Raw genomic sequence first — 21,595 nt, 5'->3', positions numbered from 1 at the left:
ATCTGTCTTTTAAAACGTTATCTCTTATCATTAGATTGCTAAAACCAGTAAAATTTAAGATTTTTTTATGCCTAGATTTATTCTAACTATGGGGAGGGGCTGGAAGGGTGAAACTCTCTTGAAAAGGAAGGTGCTGTAATGGCTGCACCTGCCTATTTCTGTGCGACCTTATTCGTGCAGTTTGTGTGAGGAATCACTTCCAGTACTGTATGGAACAGAATGAGAAAAGCAATATATAGTTCGCTTTTCTGGTTTTCTGGTGCTAGAAGGTAAATGGTTCTGTTTTGCAGAGGTAAAGGTCCACTGAAAAATACGTCAGATGTGATTAGTGCAGCCAAGAAGATTGCAGAGGCTGGGTCAAGGATGGACAAGCTGGGACGGACTATTGCTGACCACGTAAGTCACAATTCATTTTCATAAGCCTCCAGCACAAATGAGCAATAGGGGATCTTTTAGTACTGCAGACATGATGAACAGAAGAAAATGTGTTTAGTTTTGAGGTTTCAGGGGGTTTTAACTGATTTTCCAGATCTGCTGCTGGGAAATTCTACCCTTTTCTTTCTAGCTGCTCTCCTGCCACCCTGAGCGGTGTAAGCAGCTGAATACGCCCAGCAGTAGCATTAGCAGCTCCTTGGCTTCAGTCAAGCACCGACCATTTTAAGGTAGCAATATGCCAACACTGCTTCATGTCACGTAGTATCTAGGCCAGTTTCTCTGACAGAACAGGACTGAAACTGAATTCGTGTCACTTCTGTCACGCTCAGAATATACCCAGTGCTTTCCAAAGCAACGATGAGGCTGCGCAGGCAACACCATAATTATTGCATATGGCCTATTGTATAACCTTTAATATTATTTTTGAGGCAGCTTTTTATTATTAACAATTTTCAAATGCCCCATAGACAAACTCTGTTGGTTTTTTTTTTTTGTTGTCTGGTCAGAGCTGATGAAGACTTTGAGCAAGGCACATAGTGACCCGATTTTTTGCAGTGTTGTCCCAGGCTGTTTTAAATGTTGTTGTGCTATATGTCCAAAAGTTTTTGAAAAGAATTCTTCTAGGATTGAACAAGTATGGGCAGCTCACGGGTTTTATGCAATGCATCTGCCTGTCCTGAGCCGCTTCAGAAACTGGGTTGGGCCAAGCAAAAAAGCCTTTGGTCTCGGTCCACACCCAAATTGCAGGGAAACATCAGCATTAGTAATAATATTCTGCCTTCCAGAGAGACCCTGAAATGCAGGTAGGTTAAGTCTGAGATCATGGACTAAACTTGATTTTGTACAGCTGTCACTTGCTTGTAAGTCCTCTGAATCTAAATTCATAATGCAAGGTTTTAAATAAAACGGTGTCACTTTGGAAGTAAATCTTTGTAATGCAGGTCTCTCTTTAAATGTTGCATCCAGAGGATGTTGTCTTCACCCTAATTTATTAATGATGCAGTGAGAAATGATCAATGGGGAGATGAAGTTGAAAAGCGTTTTTTAAAATGGGTCTCCTTGCTGTAGCATTTTGACAGCCATATTTCTGGAGGAACCAGGTGTGCTGCTGCTGTAGGTAAATGAAGCAAGGAGCAGTTTGTGTTATAGATCTCGGGGGATCTTGGACTGAAGGTTTACAATGCTTTTTTTTTTTTTTTTTTTTTAATTCACTTGTTTTATGCAACCTCAATATATGGTTTTCTGCACCAAGGTATTTCAAAATGTAGAAGAAAACTAAATGGCTCCTTTTAGTAGAAGTAATGTCCTTAAAAATGTAAAAGATTAAGCACATGTTTGAAGATAAATATGAGCAGGACTGTACAGTTAGTCATTTTGACAAGAATATAGCTTTTTTTCCCGACTCCATACTCTGCTAATACTTTCAGCTTGCATATTTCATTAGATATGCTTACATACTCTTTAGAAACTTGTTAATGTAGAACTACCTGACAGTTACAGAGGACATACAATGCAACCATTTCAGCGGAGCACTAATGCCTTCCTGTGCCTAATACGGGCTTTTAACAAATGGATGGGTTTTATGTCCTGTTTGCCATGTGACACCGGGTGAATCATGACCCCCTGTGTTAGTGTGTCAGGAACTCCTAACTCCTGCCATCAGGCAGTTTTACAGCACATTTCCTTTGAAACTATAAAAGCTATTATCCAAGGTATTTCACGTCTGTTGAAAAGTGTCTAGCCATCAGCCAGCAGATTTTCCCAAAGGTGTTCCATCTTTCGCTCAGAGCGGCATTCTGCTTGTTTTCGATGGGGGAATGAATACGAAGCAGTTGTGAGCACGACAAAAATGAAAGTTGCTTGCAACAAGATTCTGATTCTCCACGTTATTTTTTTTTCAGTGTTGAAGTACTTACAAAGCAAAAGAAAAATTCTGTTGCTTTTTTTCTTTGATGGTGTTGGGAGGTAGAGGTTATATCAGTGTCTGATCATTAAATCGAAAGGAGCCGGGGGCAAGCTTAGGGGTTGCGCTGTTTGCCATGGAGATGCTCCAGCAGCCTCTTGCTGTCGAGACAGTCACCGCTGCGGAGGTTGGTCCAGGGATGTGCTCCAGGCACGGGCTGGTGGCTGTCCTGGGTAAGAGCTGCTGGCACGCATTGCCACCCGCCCGTCCTGCCGCGGTAACTGCTTCACCTGAATGCCTGCTTGCAGCTTCTCTAACCACACAGCGCCGAGCCCAGCTGTTACATAGGGCTGGTGGGGGCACTTGATTGTGAATTCTTGTTACAACAGTGTTCATACCCTAAACTGGAGATACAGCGGGAGGAAGAGAAGTCTCTGGTTGCTTGCTTACACCTACTAGACAGGTGGGGAGGGGGGCTGTGTGCTTGTCTTAATCAGCACACGCTGCAGGAGAGCTCTTCTGTTTTCCCCTGCCCCTTTTCTTTGCAAAAAGGGAGAAAAAGGTGATTCTGCTGCTCCACAGGCTCAGCTGGGGTGGTAGGAAGTGAATGTGCATGTGTGTTTGCTCTGTCCTGGATGGATCCTGGATTTGACTTGGAGCACCCAGCTTAGCTTTAGCCAACAACCACCAGTGAGGCTGTGGCAGCGTCTCATTTTGGGGGGTTTGGGGAGGTGGGGTGTCCCCCAATACCCATTTGTTTCTCTCTGCAGAGCAGCTATCTGCTGTGACTGCATTGTGGAATCCTCCCCAGCTAGCTCTGCAGATGGGTGTTTTTGTGGCTGTTGTAGGTTAATACAATAATGTAATCTTTCTTAATCAGTGTTGAAATTGTTGCCTTTTGGGTTTTTTTGTTTTTACCTGAGTGTTCCCGTGTAGGAAAGGACAGGGCTTATAGAGGCATCTGCAGTGCCTTTTGTTGCTGTTCTTTTTTATCTTGTGTTTTATCTCTATTTAAACATCATCTGTCTTTGAACTTAATTCTCTATTCTGCTCATAGAAATAGCATACACAGTATAGGATGTGGTTTTCCAACTCACATCATATTGATATATTTAACCAAATAATGTTTCCTGTTCCACTCCTTCCCCCACTAACGTTTTGCTGCCTTCTTCAGCCATTGGTAAACATGCGGCAGCTTCTTTCCTTCAGAGTGTCTTTCCTTAAATGGTTTCCATAAACTCACAACCCATAAAGTACCTTGAATTGTTTAGCGGTCCTTCTGACGTGCTGTATTGTGCATTTGTCAACATTCAATTCAATCTGCCTCTGTGCTGCTCGTTTGCTTTGTTAGATGAGCTGTTTGGGAGATGGAGAGCATTTTCCAAAACAGTAATTTCAGCTTTTCATTAGCTCTTTGGCCGATGCTATTTGTGGACTTTCTCTAAAACATCTTGTGCTGCTGACTAATATTGATTAGCTTAAAAAATTAACCTGCAAGCTTTGCTGCTTCATTATTCACAGTTTTCACTTTACTGATGGAAGCAACGTGCCTGCGTAAGAGTTGCAGATACTTCAGGTGTTTCATTACTTTCCTTGGGACTAAGAAGGTGATTTCTGTTAGTTTATGGCCACACTGGGTCAGATGCCCATAAAGCCATCCAGATCTCCGCCGCCTGTGCTACACATCCTGATGTGTTTGTCCCAGCTTGCCAAAATTCCTGTTGTGGTGCATTGTGTGTACGTGCATGTGCTGCCTTCGCTCACAGCTCAGCAGCCTGCCATACAGAGGCATCTCTATACGCAACATATAGTACAGCTGTTTTCTCTCTGCTGTACTGAAATGCCCCGTTGGCTTAGAAAACCCACTTGTTCTGGCCCTGGAAAAAACAAATGTATTTAGTAGCTGCGCTCACCACCCTTTCAGAGCTGAATGTCTGTCATGGCAGATCAGTTACTGTTGTGGGAAGCAAATGCTCCATGTAAATGTGACCTCCGGTTTGCACACCGCTGCTTGTGCGAGGCAGCGATCTGTTCTGGTGAAGTCTCCTTTTGTGCCTTTTATATAAGGGAGAATTCGGTTCTTGCTTCCATCTTGCAGCTAAGGAGAGAAGATCTGCAGTGAGAGCTGGGGCTCAGACTCTGCTGCTGACACCCAGGAGGGGATTTTGACTTTGCCCTGAAAGGAGAGGAGAGGCTGTGTTGCTGTAAGCAAGAAACCTGAGCTTGAGTGAAGCACAAAATAGTAAAATGGTGCCACGTTTGAGATTATTCTTCCAGTCATACCATTGTGAATTTTCATTTGATGGTCCCTTGTACAGAGTGAGGGTACTAGATGAAATGGGATTTTGCTGTGAACAGGGGTGTGTGGAGAAGAGCTCTTGCAGACTGTAGATCTCTGAATCTGGTCGGTCAAAAGAGCAAGCAGGTGCTGGGCGAAGAGAAGCAAATGCTGCTTAGAGCAAGGCTCTTCTCTCCTTCTCATGTCTAACGCTGGTGAATCATTGTGGCCACTCATGGCTTCTTTGGGGTTTTGGTGCTTGTCTGGAGGCTTCTCCAGGATGAGCAGCTGGGTGGACACTAACCACAGCCACTAACGCGCTGCCTGGCGGGGAAAAGCGGAGGGTGGTGTGCCCTGCTTGCCTTCAAGCTGGGCTGGGGGGCCAGGGAAAAGCATTTAGATCTTGTATGAGTGTGTGTGCCTATGGGGGGCTGGAAAGCCTGCATGTAATGACCAGGAATTGTGTGCCGAGACCCTGGATGCTGGAGATTTATGAGTTTCTGGATGGGGTGCAGGTGTCTAGGAAGGATGGTGACCACTGCAGGGTCTGCCTTCAGCTCTGTCCCTGGTCAATGCCGGTTGGATTCCTGACCTGCCGGTACTGTGCTAAGAGGTGAAATAATGCTGAGTACAGTGCTGCCTGCCTTAGAGCAGAAAACTTAAGAATCATTGTCAGTCTGATGCTGGTTTTGCCCAGGAGGCCTGGGAATGCTCAGGGGGAAGATAATGCACAAAGTGGCCATTTCGGAGGAGGAGATCGCACGGGAGCGCGCAGTGCGGTACCGCTGGTCATGCTTGCTCTGGGGCTCAGGCCAGGGTTTATGCGAGTGTGTTTGACACAATGCAATGTAAAGCACACGGACATTGAAGACATAGGTGTTCTGTAACGTAACACCCTGCTCTAAACTTCCCGCTTTGGTCGGAAAGGTACACCCGTCAGCATGGTGTCCTCACCGGTGGGCACCAAGCCATGGCCTGCTGGGCTGTCATATCCCCTGCGTCCCTATTGCACTGGCTTCTGCCATCATGAAAATACCCAGACTGGTTGAAAAATCCGTCGTCTTGGGCACTGCTTGCAGCACCGCCAGCAGTGTCTGCAGGTCCGGGCCCGCCTGAGTATTTACCCAGTCGTGAGTTGTGTATTGCCCCGCGCTGGGGTGCAGGCAGCTGTAGGTGCCCTGCTGGTGCTGCACGCACAGGGCAGGAGCGTGCCACGCATGCCCTTGGGTTTATTCAGCAGCAGCGTGAGAGTCTGGTGGGCAGAGTGTTCGTGGGGGCAGTGCGTGCCAGCTGCTTTATTCACTAGCCCTCACACAGCCAAGCGTGCCAGTAGATCTGAGATGGCCTGTTAGTCTTGGGAGAAGCAACGCTGGCCACCGTGCTCACTGCCATTTCTAAAGATGCTGCAGGACTGGCATGGGTAGTAAAAGGCTTCCCATAGCCTTTTTGTCTTATGCTTGCGGATCCCGTTTGGACTGTGGCTGCCCCTCAGCAGGGCTCCTCTTGTTTTGAAATCCAGTGTGAGGCTGGCTCATTAATCACCTCACCACTTGGCTCTGCAAAGCAAGGGATGGCCCTTCGTTTCTGTCCGAGAAAACAGCTTTCTGAACTGCACTGCAGTCTCTGGTACCTACGTAGTCTTTCAATTGCAAAGCTGAAAAAGTTACTTTTATCTTACGGATGAGTGCCTCAGCAAGCACTTAAAAATTTTATTTCATGCCTGGTGAGGAATCTAGTTTCCACACTGCTAAGAGATGGGAGCAGAAGTCAGGAAAATACCTACTTTGCTGGATATAATTGACTAACTGTTGGGTTTATCACTTCCTAGCTTAAGACTGAGAATTGAGGCTGGATTTGCTAACATCTGCTAGTTCCAACCTGAGATCTTGGATGTAAATTCATTGCTGCCGTGTCCTGTACCATGTGGAGGAAGGACCTTCTATAGTTAACACACCTGCTCTGGAAAAGTTAGGTAGCTGTCGTCCTCCTCCTCCTCTTCCTCTTCCTCACAGGGAGCTCAAGGACAGCCGTGCAGCTAAAAGGAGCCCCAGTGATTTTGTCCAGCAGCTGCCCCTGTGTTCTGATAGCCTGTGTTTATTGCTTCTGGTTTTTTATATGTATTTAGTGATGCCCATGGATTGCTCAGTTGTCTTTAGAAGACCAAAGCTCACCAGAAAGGGGAATGATCTCTGGAGCATATTCACTATTAGAGAATGGAGTTGTCTGGTTTCTCCCTAAATGTTTTCTGTTCCGGTTTTCCTGATGGCAAGGTAAAACTTCACCTTTGTTTTTCCAGTGTCCCGATTCTGCGTGCAAGCAGGACCTCCTGGCCTACCTGCAGCGCATCGCGCTGTATTGCCACCAGCTGAATATCTGCAGCAAAGTGAAGGCTGAAGTTCAAAACCTCGGAGGGGAGCTGGTTGTGTCTGGGGTAGGTTTGAGCTACAACATGTCCAGTTCGTGCAGTTTTTCTTCCAGGGGTAACAATTATTCCAAGCTAAGCTTTTTTACACTAAACGTTTGTATAGAATATAGACAAGAGAATTTCAGAGCATTCAGTCAAAGTTTTAATGTATGCAGAGTTTATAATGCTGCCTGTGCTGCCACGTTGTTCTTGGAGGAAACGCTTACTGTTTGAAAGGGGGAGAACACAGACTTCACTTTTCCTTACTCACTAGTGGGTTTAGGCAGATTCACTTTACCTTTGTGCAACCTACTGTTTTTTCCAGACTGATTTTCACTTTTGGTGAGGTTAAAGCACTTTAAGCAGCATAGCTAAACCTACCGCGTGTCTCTGCACAGCCTTGGAACACGCTGGGATCCTGCGATGCTCCGGAGGTGTCGGTGTTCCAGAATGGCTGTGCCCTGGAGAGCGCAGGGGTTTAGCGGCTGCTCTGGTTGATGGCAGCTGAAAGCTGCCGTAGGCCAGCCAGCCTGCTTCCTTATTCTAGCCATTACTTAGGAAATAATTTTTTCACTGTAGTTCATGAAATGCTTCCTCCCAAGAGGAATCTGTCTGACAGATTTGCAGGGAGGGAAGTGTAGCTAAATTTTTAATTTCTTTGGGCACAGGTATGCTTGATCACTGGTACTTTTGCCCATCTATGTCATGACTGAGGTAGCAGGTTTGAAGAAGGGATGGAAGTGGCTGATAGTCCAGTATTGCTCTCTGAATCCTTAAAAGCAAATGGAAAAAAACTTCCCATCCTCTGCCATTTAGATATTTCAAGTACTTAAACGTATTAGGACATCTTTTTCCTCTGCAGACAAGCTGGAATTGTAGAAGTGCTTCAGGCCAGTAGTAGCTGAGGGAGGTCTGCAGCAACCTGCTGCAAAAGCAGTGGTGGTGGTGGGCCTTCGCAGGGGAGGTGGGCTTCGCCACTGCACCTCCTGCTGCTGCCCGTCCCACAGGCTCAGATTTCCAGCACAGTGGAGCCGAGTGATGGGATGTAATGAAACACATTGCTGTGCTTCTCTGCTGCATGCCTGGCGTCCTGTTAGCTGGCAGGCTGAAGGCATCGTGCTGTCAAAGGAGTAGATGTGTCATTATGCCATAATATGTACTCCAGGGTTTTACTGCAGTTGTTCGCTGTCTTCAGAATTTACATACCCTTCTGCCATAAATTAGTTATATGAACAGGCTGGCATCTGTAGTCTAGTCTCCTGGTTTTATCTGTTCACGAGTCTGTCCACTGGGGCTAAATATTGCCGGCAGCAGTGTTAAACTTCTATCAGATTATCAAATGAAGACCTCTGCCAGGCCAGGGACTTAACCTGTCTAAAAGTAAAATTCTTCTCGGTGTTCCCCATCCGTACACCAGAGAAATTTTGTGGCAGCAGAGCTATAATCAAGGCAGTAAGAGCTTGCACCCTAAGAAATCTGACAATTCATTTAGAAAAATGCCTCCTTGCTTTCATTGCATTTAACACAATTCTTCCTGCTGTGAAAATCCATGGAAACAGTCAAAGGCAATGGAAGTGCTTTCCAGCATGACGACTGGGGTGAGGAACGCAGGACACTGGTTTGCTGGAGGGCACAGATCTGACCTGCCGTTGTGGTGCTGGAAGCACAGTGTGATGGGAAGGAAGGTCGTAAGAAAAGTGCCGTAAGAAAAGCGACCATCCCCCTGCTCAACTTGGCTGGCTCAGCTTGAGCTGCTAGGCAAGCCACGGCCTCAAGTTTTCCCCAAAACCTTCCTGTAATGTTTGCAATGCGGGAATTTAAGTGTGCAGAGGCAGCTGCGCTCTTGTGTAAGCCGAGCAGAGGTGCTGAAACCCTGCCCCAGACCAAAACCCTGCCCCAGACCAAAACCCTGCCCCAGACCATTCGGCGTCCACCAGCCGGAGGTCCCCCTGGGAGCAGGGCACTGGCACCCGGAGAAGTGGGGTCCCAGCTGAGGTGACCTCAGTGGTCATCCCCTCTCTCTTCCACCCTGCCCTGTTTGTGGCTCTTCATCTCTGCCGTGTGCTAAAGCTTCAGCAAAGGCATTTTTTCCCCTCATTTTAATGCTCTTGTAAATCAAGAACCACCTGGGAAAGGGCTCCAGGCCTGTCTGAAGATGCAGTCGCGTTCCTTCCTTTCCAATACAACTTCATATTCTAGGGCGATTTAAATATTTATTATCAGTGATTAAGATATTACTACGGCTTTATTGATTTCATTAGAGAATAAGCTACTGTTAAAGCCTAGTCACAAAAGCAAACAGCAGAATACAAATCTTTTCAGTTGTCATTAATATGGAAAAGGCAGAGATCACGGGCAAACCTCGCGCTTTTAGTTTTGATGGCACAAGCCAGGTTTTTACTCCTTCATGCCCAAAGAAAAATACCACCTCAAATTTGGAACCTCAGATTTCAAAAGAAACCCCAGAAAAATCAAATTTTGAGTGCTTTTACGCCCCAAGACTGTCATTTTTGTGGAATACTGTATTTGTGTGGGTTTTACGGCGTGTAACGCATACACGTTACCGTTTGGCAGGTGGACAGTGCCATGTCTCTTATCCAAGCAGCCAAGAACCTGATGAATGCGGTGGTGCAAACCGTGAAGGCTTCCTACGTGGCATCAACCAAGTACCAGAAGTCCCAGGGGATGGCTTCGCTCAATCTGCCCGCCGTCTCTTGGAAGATGAAGGCTCCAGAGAAGAAACCCCTGGTCAAGAGGGAGAAGCAAGATGAAACCCAAACTAAAATCAAGCGGGCGTCCCAGAAGAAACACGTTAACCCGGTGCAGGCTCTCAGTGAATTCAAGGCAATGGAGAGTATTTAAAGAGAGGTCTTTGCCTTGGTTATTTTTTTCTCTAGCCCACTACTGCTACTTCCAGAACTCTACTTCTAATATTCTAAGGATTTTTCAAAAGTGTACTATTCCTCAAAATGTATTTACTTAATATAATTTTGATAACTTTGTTTAGATTACATGGGGAAATACTCAAATTTATACATCCTATCAATATAGCTTCAGCCTGCGGAAGTGTGTTAATTTAGATTGCTTTTAGATTTCAGGGATGTATTTCTAGCTGAAAATTGTTTTGTATAATCTTGCTTTAAATAAAATATTCTATAACCAAAGAGGATTTTACAGTAACACTAACGGTTAACACTAATAGTTGAATCATGCTATGCAGAGACTGCAGTTTTTCATGGTGATCAAGAGAGGAAAACTAGATTGTTTTACTCAAAAAAAAAATTAATTAAAGTATTGTATGGATTAGTGTATTCCTGCTGTTGGGGCGGAGAGGGAACAAGCTCTGTATGCTCAAAGGATGTGAAAATGCAGCAAGCTGTGTGACCACAGCTGGAAAATATCTGGAAAAACTGTATAGCCTTGCCTGGGCTGGGTTTTGCTGGGGGTCACGGAGGGAGGGGGAGTGTTTGTTGATGCGCTTATTGGTTACGTGATGCTGCTTTTCCTGGGCTGTGCTAGAGCTGTGTGCCTGACGGCTCATTCCCACGCGTGCCCGGCGTACCAGCACCCACAGGTGGCTTTGCCACCGGCCTTTTCGCGGGAGGGGGGAGTTTCACACGCATCTCTGCTGGGGGAGCACCCAGAGTAAATCCAGTAAAACATACAATCATGGAGGCGGCTGATTACTTCTGTATGACACCGGACGGGAATTTTAATGCCTGGTTACAAATTACTAATGTATTTTGCTGCGGGACACTAATAAAGTTGCTTTTACCAGCTGGTGTATTGTGGTGCTGTGAATGGAGCGGGCTCCCAGCCCGCCCCTGCTCCCCCTCCCCGGCATTCAGATGCAAATCAGCTTTGTACTCATTTCTCATAATTGCTTGCATCCCGCCTTGGGCTTCCAAAGGCACCCAGGAAATAATGTTTGCTCAGGCTGCAATTTAGACTATACATTATTTGTGATAACTATAGCTACAAGGTATAATTTTGCTGTCTTATTTAAATTTTATGAATTTCAGTGTGTTTTACATGTACCAATAAAGTCCAGTATTCAAGAAGAGGCACTTGTGCAGGTCAAAGTTGCGTTCGCTGTTTCTGTAAAGCATCCATTAAAATGGAAAGCAGCCTGTTCTGTAGTTAATGTTTTAAACTGCATCTAAATTTTAGAGCCGAGCCTTGGCAGCATTACGTTATAATTTTATTTATCTTGATCAGCTTATAATTTACTATATCAAGGTTATTGCTGTCATGTTACCAAAATGCTGATCAGAATTAAGCTAAATAGTTCGTGGGATATTTTTGCCAAATATATTATGTTTTCAAGCATTTTAGCCTCTTGAGTACAGATAATAAACAGCTGAATTATCTGCTAGTTTTCATATGCCTTTAACGTCTCAGCAGGCATCTGCTTGGAGGGTAAGCTGACTTGCTCCTTCCACGGACATTCAAGGGTTAACGAAACAGATAAACTAGATCTTGTTTTGTAAATAATAACTGTTTTTATAAGTATGATTTTTTTTCTCTTGATATTAATGTGATTGTCTTAAAGGCTACATTCCCTGGGCTATCCAGTGGCTCTCTTCAAAATACATACATTACTTCCCCCAAAACGCAATCTATTAGGGAGCTTTAAAACACAACCCGTATATTAAAATGTACAGAAATATTTATATGCTTTTAAATCAATGCTTTATGTGCTTTTAAATCAATGTTAGTTTATTTTATGCCACAGACTTCGAGCATCAAGTTGGCAGCAAATTAAAATACTGGTTCCACCTGATGAAAGCTGGTTGGAGCACCCAGCTGGGAAGCAGGAGGCCGGAGGGGGAGGCAGCAGGGCGCAGCTCACCCCCCTCTTCCTCACCCGAGGGGTGCCCCTGCTCCGAGAGCTGCGCGGGGCGCATCGAGGTAAACCATTAATGTCTGTCACTGATTTAATTGCTCTGTTTGGGAATGCATCAGCAGTGGCTGGGGGGAAAGCAAATCCCTGCCTCCCCCAGAGCACAGCGGGGATTTCGTGTCGCGAAGCCCCAGTGCAGTGGCTGTGCGGCGGTGGAACGAGTGGTTATCGGTACCTGCGCTGCTGCTGCTCACCGGCTCGAGCCTGCTCTGCGCGCAGGTGCGAGGGACGCTGCCGTGGCGCGAGCTGCTCTGGAGGCTGGGCGAGCTCCGCGTTGCCTCTTCACGAATGGCTCCATGGGTTGAGCTGGTGACCTCGGTTAAGTGGGCAGAGAGCCCTGCTGCGGGGGAGGGGGTGGCAGCGGTGGGCGTCGGGGATGGACGGGGCTTTTTCAGTCCCTGCGCGTGGAAAGGGGCCGGACCCAGGCCCCTGCGAGCGGGTGACTCGGCAGTTGGGTGCCAACACGCTGACCCTGGCGTGTCAGAATTTCAGCCTTAAACCCACGTGGAAGTGGCAGCAGCACTGCAGGCAGCGGCGCTGCACAGCGAGGGGGTCCGGGCGCAAGCGAAACTGTAACTTTATTAGAGAGCCAATTGAAAAGAATTACAGTAATTACTGCTTGATGTAATTAAGCGCTGGGGAAGGGTTTGTGCAGTTGGTCTCTGCTGCGGCGGCTGGAGGGGAATGCTTTCTCCTACCAGGAGGGAGCAAACAGAACCGTGTTGGGTTGTAAAAGCTGCGCGGGTGCCAGGTGGGGAGGGTCTCCAGTGCGCTCCACCATGGGTGCGGCGATCACCTCGCCCCTTCCCTGCGGCTCTGCGCCGCTCTCCAGCTAACGGGAGAAGAAATCACGGGGCTCTGGGCGCTGGGGACGGAGGGGACACGCGGCACCTCTGGGCAGTGAGGGGCTGTGGGACCTCCCTGTCCACCGGCGTTCGTGGGCGGGAGCCAGGCACGGCTGCCCCCCATCGCCCCCCGCAACACACCGAAGTATCCGTTGAACAGGGAAGATTTGGGGGTTTGCAGCACCGGGTGAGGCCGTGCCCGAGCCCAGCCGCCCTCTGGCCCGTCCCGGGAGCAGGGACCTGTCTCAGGAAGATGAACCCACAGAGTCTTCTGAGGTGTATTAGTGAAACCACGCCAAGGCCCCAGGAGATTGTCTTATTGTACATTTCAAGTGCTCTTAATTCAGTTCAGCAGTGAATCAAGCCACGTTGAATTTATGCTGCTTTAATTGCGTGTGAAGGCTTCTGTGCCGAGGTTTGATGCTGTTCAACGGCTGCCTTTTCCTCGCCGTGCTCTCCCTTTGCTCGGACCAGCCTCGCCGCTGCCAGGCTGGGAGCCCAGCCCCAGGTGGGCGGTGGGCTGGGGGCTCTCCTGGCTGGCGGGGGGATCCCGCTGGGTGGGACAGGATGGGTGCGGAGAGGGGAGCGAACCGCCCTACACTGCACGTTCCAACAGGACGGCAGCAGCAAGCGCGGGTGCTGGGTTCGAAATAAACCGAGGCAGCCAAGCTTCAAATACGCAATTACACAGGAGGGCAGAGCATGGTGGGGGGGGGGGCGTGTGGGTTCAAAACCCCCAACAAATGGGTGGGAAAAGGAAAAATCCATTAAGGCACATCAGATGCTCCAGCGCGGAAGGCTCAGGACTCCCCTGTGGTGCAGATTGTGGAGGCTGGCGGGCAGCCCAGGGAAGCACAGCGGTGGTCTCTGTTCTGAGCCCCCTCCCTGCCCGCTGCGCGTCGCGATCTGGGGCTGGGGAGCTCGGGCTGAGCCGGCACAGCCCTCCCGGCGCTGCTGCGGCTGCAAGGGGAAACAACGCTGCTGCTGGCCTGGCCCTGTGCGCCGCCAGCCCAGCCAGGCTGCTGGCAGGGGGACCCGGCTACCTCCAAAATCAAGGATGGAAGCGCCTATCCCAGCCCCTCTGCCCCAGACCCACAGAGGTGCACGGTGCAGCGAACCCTACTTGGGGTCCCCAGCTGCCCCAGGGCCCCTCCAGTCCCTGCTTGCTCCACACAGACTGTGGTCCCGGTGCAGGGGGGCTGCTGGGGGGGCGAAGGTGCTGTGCCACACTGGGAGGCTGCAGGAGTGTGGGGCAGTGGGATGTCAGTGGCCGGAGCGGGATGCACCCGCATCGCCCCGCGCCCCTGCTCCCTGTGCCGCCAGCAGCAGCCCTGGCAGCGCGGCCACACGTGGCAGCCGGGGCACGACGGGCTGGTCCTGGCCCCCATCCTGCCCACGGCCCCCGGGGCAGGCAGTGGGGCTCAGCCCCTCACTACCCCGGGCTGCGGACCAGCAACGCCACTTGGGGACCTGTCACTAGCGGGGACACCAGCCTGGGCCAGCAGGTACGGCGGGGGGAGTCAGCCCAGCGCCCACCTGTGCTTCTCCATCACCCTCCAGGGACAGGCAGGGCAGGGGGGCAGGGCCGGGGGTAGGCTGCCCCTCTCGGGCTGCAGCCGCCAGGACCGAGCCTTGGCCGTGGCTGCCCGCCGTGCCCTCCGTGCCCTCCGAGGCCCTGTGGCTGCCACTGCCCTGGCTGCGCACCTGTCACCCCACGGGGACAGAGCCCACGGCTGGGGTGCGGGGCCCCACGGAGCCCTGTGCCCATCCCCGTGGTGTCCGGGCTCTGGAGGGAGGAAGGGCTTTGCTCAGGGGGGCTGTGGGGGTACAGCGGGGGGTGGCCCCGCAGCCCGGCCCAGGAGTGGAGTCACCTGCTGCCGCGGGGGGGGGGGTCAGAGCCTGCACAAATGTCAAACAGGGTGCTGAGGATTTCCAGGTAATTTGAGGTAATTTGTTGTATTCAACGGCCGAGGGGAGCTGTGCTGGGAGTGGGCAGTGCCTGGCAGCTTCACCCCCTGCCGGGACCCCCCCAGGCACAGGGACCCCAGCCCGGAGGAGACAAGGGCCAGGGGGGAAGAGCGAGGGCTCGGGGCGAGAGCCGAAAGGCCTCCAGCAGCCAGAGCCCCTGCCACGAAGGTCCTGCCAGGGCACCAACCGCCGGCACGGGTAACGAACCAGCAGCGCACTGGGGGGGTTACGGGGCGCAATCCCACCTCCCCCCCAGATGCAACTGCTTCCCCCAACACCTCGCCCAGGGGCACAGGGCTGCAGCAAATGCCAGCGCTGGTGCAGAGGGGTCGGGGGGGTCCCACCGGGGGTGTGTGTCAGGGGGGTCCCAGCCCCGAGCCTGGAGCCCTGTGGTGGGGAGGCCGCAGGGCTGGGACACAGCTACTGGCTGCAAAGGTCGCGGAGCATCAGCCTTGGCCAAGGACCTCAAAAAGCCTTTGCAGCACGAGCGTCCCCAGCTTCCGAAGGGCTTGGGATACACGTTGCCAGGAGTTACGGCTGCGGGTTTGTCGGGGGTTTTGCTCCCCTTTAATATCATGCAGTTCCTCAGCTGCATCACCGAGTGGGGGCTGGACAGGCAGGGAGCCAGCTGGGTGGCTGCTGCTGCTGGTCTTCTCCCTGCCCAGCCTTAAAGAGGCGTTAGACCTCCCCGACCCTGCTAAATCCAGCTGTGAAACAGTGACAGGGCCAGGGAAATCCCTCTGCTGACACCCCAGCTCTGCTCCCTGGCTGTTGCCATTATAGATTTTTACTTCTTTTTTTAGTCCACAAAGCAAAATCCTGGCAGGACCGGCTGGGAAATGCATCTCAGAAAAAAATAAAAATAAAAAAAATATCATTTCTAATCCCAGAAAAACAGCCTGAACCAAAACTCAGAAAGGACAAAAAAAAAAAAAAATAATCGATATTTATAATTAGCCCCACTACTTAACAGTGACAACTGACATGCTGTAAACAGTAGCCAGAAATATTTTAGCATCAGGAAAGGCTAACAGCCTTGAAACAGCCTGATCGATCGCCTGCCAGGCTGTGCTGGCTGCAGGGGGTCCCTGTCTGGGGCAGCAGCAGCGGATGGGGGGTGAATCCCAGCCCCTCATAAAGCCCCCGGTCGGGGCTGGGGGACACCAGCCCCCGCGTTCGTTACTCATGTGGTTTCTGCCCCTGTGCAACGCTGGTGCTGCAGCAGCCCCTGGGTCCCATTAAGCTGGTGGCGAGAGCAGCGGTGATTGAAATACCTGTTATTGCTAGAAAGCAAGTCTGAAAGCGAACACAGGAATTACAAATAATCGTCTCGGCAGGGCGCTGGGAGCAGGGCATGCTCGGCCTGATCTGGCGGCAGCGGGGCCAGGGCGGCTGCAGCGGCGCGCTGCGGCCAAAAGCTGGGCATCCCGGTGCTGGGGCGTCCCGGTGCTGGGCTGTCCTGGTGCTGGGCTATCCCGGTGCTGGGGCATCCCCGTGCTGGGCTGTCCTGGTGCTGGGGCGTCCCCGTTCTGGGCTGTCCTGGTGCTGGGGCGTCCCGGTGCTGGGCTGTCCCGGTGCTGGGGCGTCCCAACGCGCACTCTGCCATCGCCTCTCGTGCTGCTGGGCAAAGCCGCAGGGATAAAGCTGCTGCCCCCGCAAAAGGCACCTCAAAGAGGGGTCGGCAGGAAAACGGCTTGAACTGCCCAAGCCAGTGGTCGGCACCCGGCTGCCACCACACTCCGGTTCTATCGGGATCCTGCTACAGGAAAATGACCGCTGCAGGGTGGGGGCGAGACAAGTGTCACCCCCAAGCCGCCGTGCCGTGCTGCTGAGTCTGTTGCAGACCCCAAATCTCTCTCCTCTCCCCTCCCCTCTCCCTACAAAACAGTTCAGAACAAGGAGAGGATTTTCACTGCAATTAAACAGACAAAATGACAAAATTCAGTTTCTCGTTTCTATAATCTTCTTTGCTGATGGCGGGGGAGGCAACACTCATCTCCAGGCCAGGGGCTGGGCAGCACTTTGATTTCTTCCTCTCCTGAGAAAGGACAACATGGGGACACAGAGCCAGCTCAACAGGGACAGGGCAGAACATCTTCCCCAACCGCCCATCCAGCACGGGGACCTGCAAGGACACCGCTGGGGGAACAGGGCATGAGCCCGGAGGAAAGGGAAGCAGAAGATGCAACCGAAAGGGCTGTGTGAAGGGAGACGGCCGCCCCGGCAAGGGGAGCCTGCTGGACGTCGGGGACGAACACGCCTTGGCTGGCCACCCCCAACCCCAGAGATCACCCTGGAGGCCATCTCCAAAGACACGAAGGCGGCAAGCAGACAAGCTCAATGGTCTGTTGTAGGGCGAAGTGAGCTTCACCCGCTGGCTACACCCTGTGCTGGAAGGAGCGGTTCCACGGCTGTACCACAACCGGGCTTGGGTACACGTGTGAACCCCCAGCCCCTGGGACGTGGCTGCCCCCGAGCAGCAAGGGGCTGCGGGAGAGCTGCTGGCCCCTGTGCAGGCAGGGTGGCACAGCCAGGCTTCCTGGCGGCGCTCACAGCCACACCGGCTTGACCAGGGACAGTCCTGCTCCGAGGGAAGGCTGGAGACCCCCGGAGAGCCCACCCCTCCAAGCAACATTCCAAGGAAACACCACTCAGCTCTCCTGTACAAGCACAAAGCAATCCGAAGGCAAACGGTGCTGCCTGAGTGCCGAGATGGATTATACAGAAGAAAATAAAAGATCACAGACACCGTGGGTCATCGCCAGGCAAGAACAAAGGCAGATCCGAGCTGCGCGAACAAACGCTCCCCTCCGCGCAGCAGAGGCCAGTCCTGCATCCCTCTGCCCTTCCCACCCCGAATAATCCTGCAGACGGACCGAGAACACGCGTAAGGTACCAGGGTTGGAGGCAATGCCAGCTGGGACTCTACCTCGTTCCCCGTAAGGTATATATCTCTATTTTCCCAGCAGTACCCCATGCAAAAGATCTACCCCAACCACTTGTCTTTTAATAACAAAGCTGTTGTCACACTCGCCCAGTGGTGGCATCTCATTTACTCCCGCAGTTTATTCAGAAATGTGTTCGCACTGGTGCCATCGAAACTCACACTGTTACCCTGAATCATCTGGGACTGAACCGCACCTACAGGTCTCTTCATCTTAACTCCTGAATGATGGTATTTACAGAGCCAAGCAGTTCCTTGAAATAGCCATCTTTGTCCCCTTCCCTCTGCTCCTCCGCTGCCAGCTCCTCGTACTCGCTGCGCAGGAGGCTGAGGGTGGTGCTGAGTGCCTGGTCCCCACGGTAGCGGTCCTTGCAGAAGGCCATCAGCACGCTGACCATCTTGAGGACCTTCTCCCGAGTGTCGTGCTCCGGCATGGCCAGCAGGTTGGAAACGACCACGCACCAGTCCTGCTCCACCACCGCCGGGACCAGCTTGACTTGCCTGTACTGCTGGATTTTCTCCTCCGTCTGCTCTCCGTGCTGGGAGTCCTCAAGCAGCATCTGTGGCAAGTGGTGGGACAGGGATTAATGCCCCTAAGAGGCAGCGGCTGCCGCAGGAGAGGAAGCCACACACCCGAACACCTGCCTCGGGAGTGACTTACAACAGAAAACCAAGACAAGGTTTGGTCCCGGTTCCCTGTGTGTCCCTGGTCGCCCACCCTGGAAAACTCCCGGTGCCCGGGGGTTCAGCACCACATGGCCCTGGAAGCAGAACTTCCAGATGAAGACAGTTCAGCAGAAGACCCTGAAAAGTCTGCTGCTTCAGGCTGCTGGGCAGGCTCCCGCAGCACCTAGCACACCTCACTGCCAGCCTTTGCGCTGCTCCTGGGGGACCGATGGAGACCCCCCCCTGCTCCAGCCACGGGCAGACCTGACTCTTCCAGCCCAGCCCAGAAGACCCCAAACACCGCAGCCCTGCCGTCAGGGTGCCCAGAGCAGCACGGTGGGGGCAGGTGGGGCTGCCAGCCCCTCCCAGCCGGAGACCTGCCCTGACAGCGCCGGGGGGAGGCAGGGACACGTCCCACCCCCACGACCCGGGCACCCTTTGGGGCTTGGGTGGCCGAGTGGCTGTGGGTAGCATGAAGTTCCCCAAACAGGCTCCATTGCCCCAGTGGATCCGCCTGGCTTGGCTGGTGGCCCCCTGTAATAATTATTATGTCTTCGCTTCCCTAATTACTTTTGCATAGCGCAGGGCTGCTCCCTGGCAGGGAGATGAGGGCTTCTGCTGGGTGGCGAGCAGAAATGCAGCCCTGGGGGAGGAGAGGGCAGGCAGCGTGCCCAGGAGCTGCCACGAGACCCGGCTGACCCTGTCCCCGGGGGCCACCTGCACCCCCGAGGGTGCCCGTAGGATTTTCTGTGACCCATTCACCACCTTGGAAGGGACCCCGGGTGGCCGGCGGCTCGGTCCCATGGATTTACGGGAAGGACCCAGTGGGGACGAGGAGGGACAACGCCAAGGAGACCCCCCCCCTCTCCCAGTGCCCCGAGAGAGCTGCTGGCTAACCCCCTGCCGGCCGCGCAGGACTTGGGGTGAAAAGGAAAGAAGACGGAAAAAGAAGCCACTCGGAGCCCCAGCAACCCCCGCTCCAGCACGGAGAGCTGCCGAGGACAAGGCCAGAGGACGTTCAAGCCAAGCCATGGCCATCAGCCAGCCCAAACCTGCCCCCGGCTCCACCAGCCCTGCGCCCCGCGGGCACCCCGGCTCCCCCATCTCCTCCACGAGGAGCCGGCATTGGTACACGGCATTCTCAGTCCGAAAGACAGGGAAAAACCATTATTTGAACATAAACCTGAGGACGTGCCAGGCCTGCGGCCGGGGAGCGGATGGGGCTGCTGTAAAACCTGCAGCGGGACGGGCAGAAGCGGTGCAGGTGAGATGCCCCCGTGGGCACCCTCCCCCCGCAGGCACGAGGATGGACCGCGGCACGTTGGAGCCAGCACCTGGTGAGGTTTGAGACCCACTAAAATGATTTGCACCTTTACAAAGTCTCCTGGAAAACAGCTGTTTTAAAACGCAGGCATCGCTCCGCGGTGCCTGAAACCCAAGTATTACAGCAGTAATAATCTGCAGGGCAAACTGGCTATAAACTGAGTGAAAGTGGATTTAATTTCCATTCTCTGGAGTAAGAGAAACACACAGACTAAACAGCGAGCGATGGCAAGGAAAGACAGGTTTTAAACTTACATTTACAGTGGTAATCCACGGTATTTGGAAATAAAACACTTAAGGTTGTGGGCCGGGCTCCAGCGAGGGACGGGCAGGCAGGCGAGGGGCAGGGGGCAGCTGGCGGCTGGACGCCAAGCCCAGCTCACCGCAGGCTGCTCCTTGTCTGTGGCCCTGCCGTTCTGTTATTTAAACACCCCCGGGTGGAAACGGTGGCAGCAGTTTAATGAAAAATAAAGGTTTAAGCCCACGCTGGGCTCTCCCAGGCGCTTGTGCCCCGCAGGCTGGGGGAAACTCATCCCGACGGCACAGACCAGCACGGATGCTCGTGCGGCTCCTGTGGTGTGGGGAGGGGGTGGAGGTGGGGAGTGCCTGGCTGGGTCCCGACCCCCCCCCTGGCTCCTCACCTTCTCCACGATGAGGTCGTAGAGGAGCGTGACCACACGGACATGGAGGGTCTCCATCCCCTTCTGCCTGAAGAGGCTCCTGAGGACCTGGAGGCCGCCCAGCTTGAGGAACTGCTGCTGGGCGTAGGGGAAGTGTCTCAGCATGGAGGACAGCGCGAAGAGAGCCTGGCAGGGAGAGAGCTCCATCAGCAACGTGGCTGCGGCCGCCACATTTGGCACAACCTCTCTTCATGGCGCCCACGGGGACAGGAGAAACACTCTCCAGCCCATCTGTGCACAGCTCAAAGCTCTCCTTGCAGAGGGGCATCCCCGGGAGCTCCATTTTCTCCTGAGCCCAGCTCTCCCTGGTGCTGTGAGGCTGCCCAAACTTGGGTGACTTTCACCCGAACTCCAACCCAGACCGTCATGGCGTGTGCTAGAATGACAGCCCCTGCAGCCAGCACCCCAACAGACCCAACGCCACCATTTCTCCATGTGGTTTGCCCCTGCCGGTCCGTGGCACAGAGCCCAGCTACAGGCTAAGGACGAGGTGAAGGAGGGATCCAGCACCGCTCAGCAGAGCCTGATCCCCTTGAGATGATCTGGACACCCGGGGAACGTCCTCTCCCTTGCACCCACGTGGCCAGAGGACAACACCATGATGTTTCCCAGGACACAGCCCCAAAACAGGGCTCTGTCATGGTGCAGCACCACGCACCGCGAGCAAGAGACACCAGCCCACCCGCCCCTGCCTCCTGGGCCTTGAGCGGTACAGGGTTAAAACCAGGAAGCAATGAGGGGACAGCAGCTGACTCTTACACTCTTACACTCATCTGGTTCTGACACCCGTGGTTTGCAGAGGGGACGGGCTGATGCCGCCCGCAGGCAGTGGGACGGGGATGCTCATCCGGGCGCCCGCCAGCGAGCAGAGCCGGCCCCTCCGCACCGAGGTGGACTGCGCATCCCCGGTCCCCACGGACGGATCGGAGCTGACAACCACGTCTTCCCCGGTCCCATTTGTTTCTATTTTCCATCTTCTGAGCTGCCGCTGGTGAATCGGAGAATGTTTGTCTCCTGTTTCAACCACAGGCCAAAGGATGGGGGAGGGAAGAGATGCACTTTTGGCCCTGCTGCTGCGCACTGCTGCAAGCACTGGGGCAGAAAACCCACCGGAGCGGGAGCCGTGGGCTGCTGCTCTGTGAGGGAAGGGGCTGGGGCACCAGCCCGTTCTTGGGATCCTGGCTGTAGGAGACTGTATGCAGCACGGGAACTGGAAATTAAAAGCCTCTATCCTGGAAAAAGGGGT

At 52.8% G+C, this 21,595-nt stretch overlaps 2 protein-coding genes across 10 annotated transcripts in view; one reads left to right on the top strand and one right to left on the bottom strand.

Annotated features, from left to right (window-relative positions):
- Positions 1-10,797, top strand: part of CTNNA1 (catenin alpha 1) — a 122,833-nt gene extending 112,036 nt beyond the window's left edge. For both annotated transcript variants that reach the window (XM_055719531.1, XM_055719532.1), the window contains 3 exons: positions 291-396; positions 6,913-7,047; positions 9,595-10,797. In XM_055719531.1, the coding sequence (XP_055575506.1) occupies positions 291-396; positions 6,913-7,047; positions 9,595-9,882 (529 nt within the window). In that variant the 3' untranslated portion in view covers positions 9,883-10,797. The remainder of the gene's footprint in view (positions 1-290; positions 397-6,912; positions 7,048-9,594) is intronic.
- Positions 10,798-17,774: 6,977 nt separating this feature from the next.
- Positions 17,775-21,595, bottom strand: part of SIL1 (SIL1 nucleotide exchange factor) — a 97,377-nt gene continuing 93,556 nt past the window's right edge. For all 8 annotated transcript variants that reach the window (XM_055719527.1, XM_055719530.1, XM_055719526.1 and 5 more), the window contains 2 exons: positions 20,311-20,475; positions 17,775-18,240 (listed from right to left, as the gene is read on the bottom strand). In XM_055719527.1, the coding sequence (XP_055575502.1) occupies positions 17,890-18,240; positions 20,311-20,475 (516 nt within the window). In that variant the 3' untranslated portion in view covers positions 17,775-17,889. The remainder of the gene's footprint in view (positions 18,241-20,310; positions 20,476-21,595) is intronic.

This window comes from Falco cherrug, chromosome 8, assembly GCF_023634085.1.
Source record: "Falco cherrug isolate bFalChe1 chromosome 8, bFalChe1.pri, whole genome shotgun sequence".
NCBI classification, from domain to species: Eukaryota; Metazoa; Chordata; class Aves; order Falconiformes; family Falconidae; genus Falco; species Falco cherrug.
Note: the sequence above shows the minus strand (reverse complement) of the source record. Positions and strands in the feature narration are given on the sequence as shown.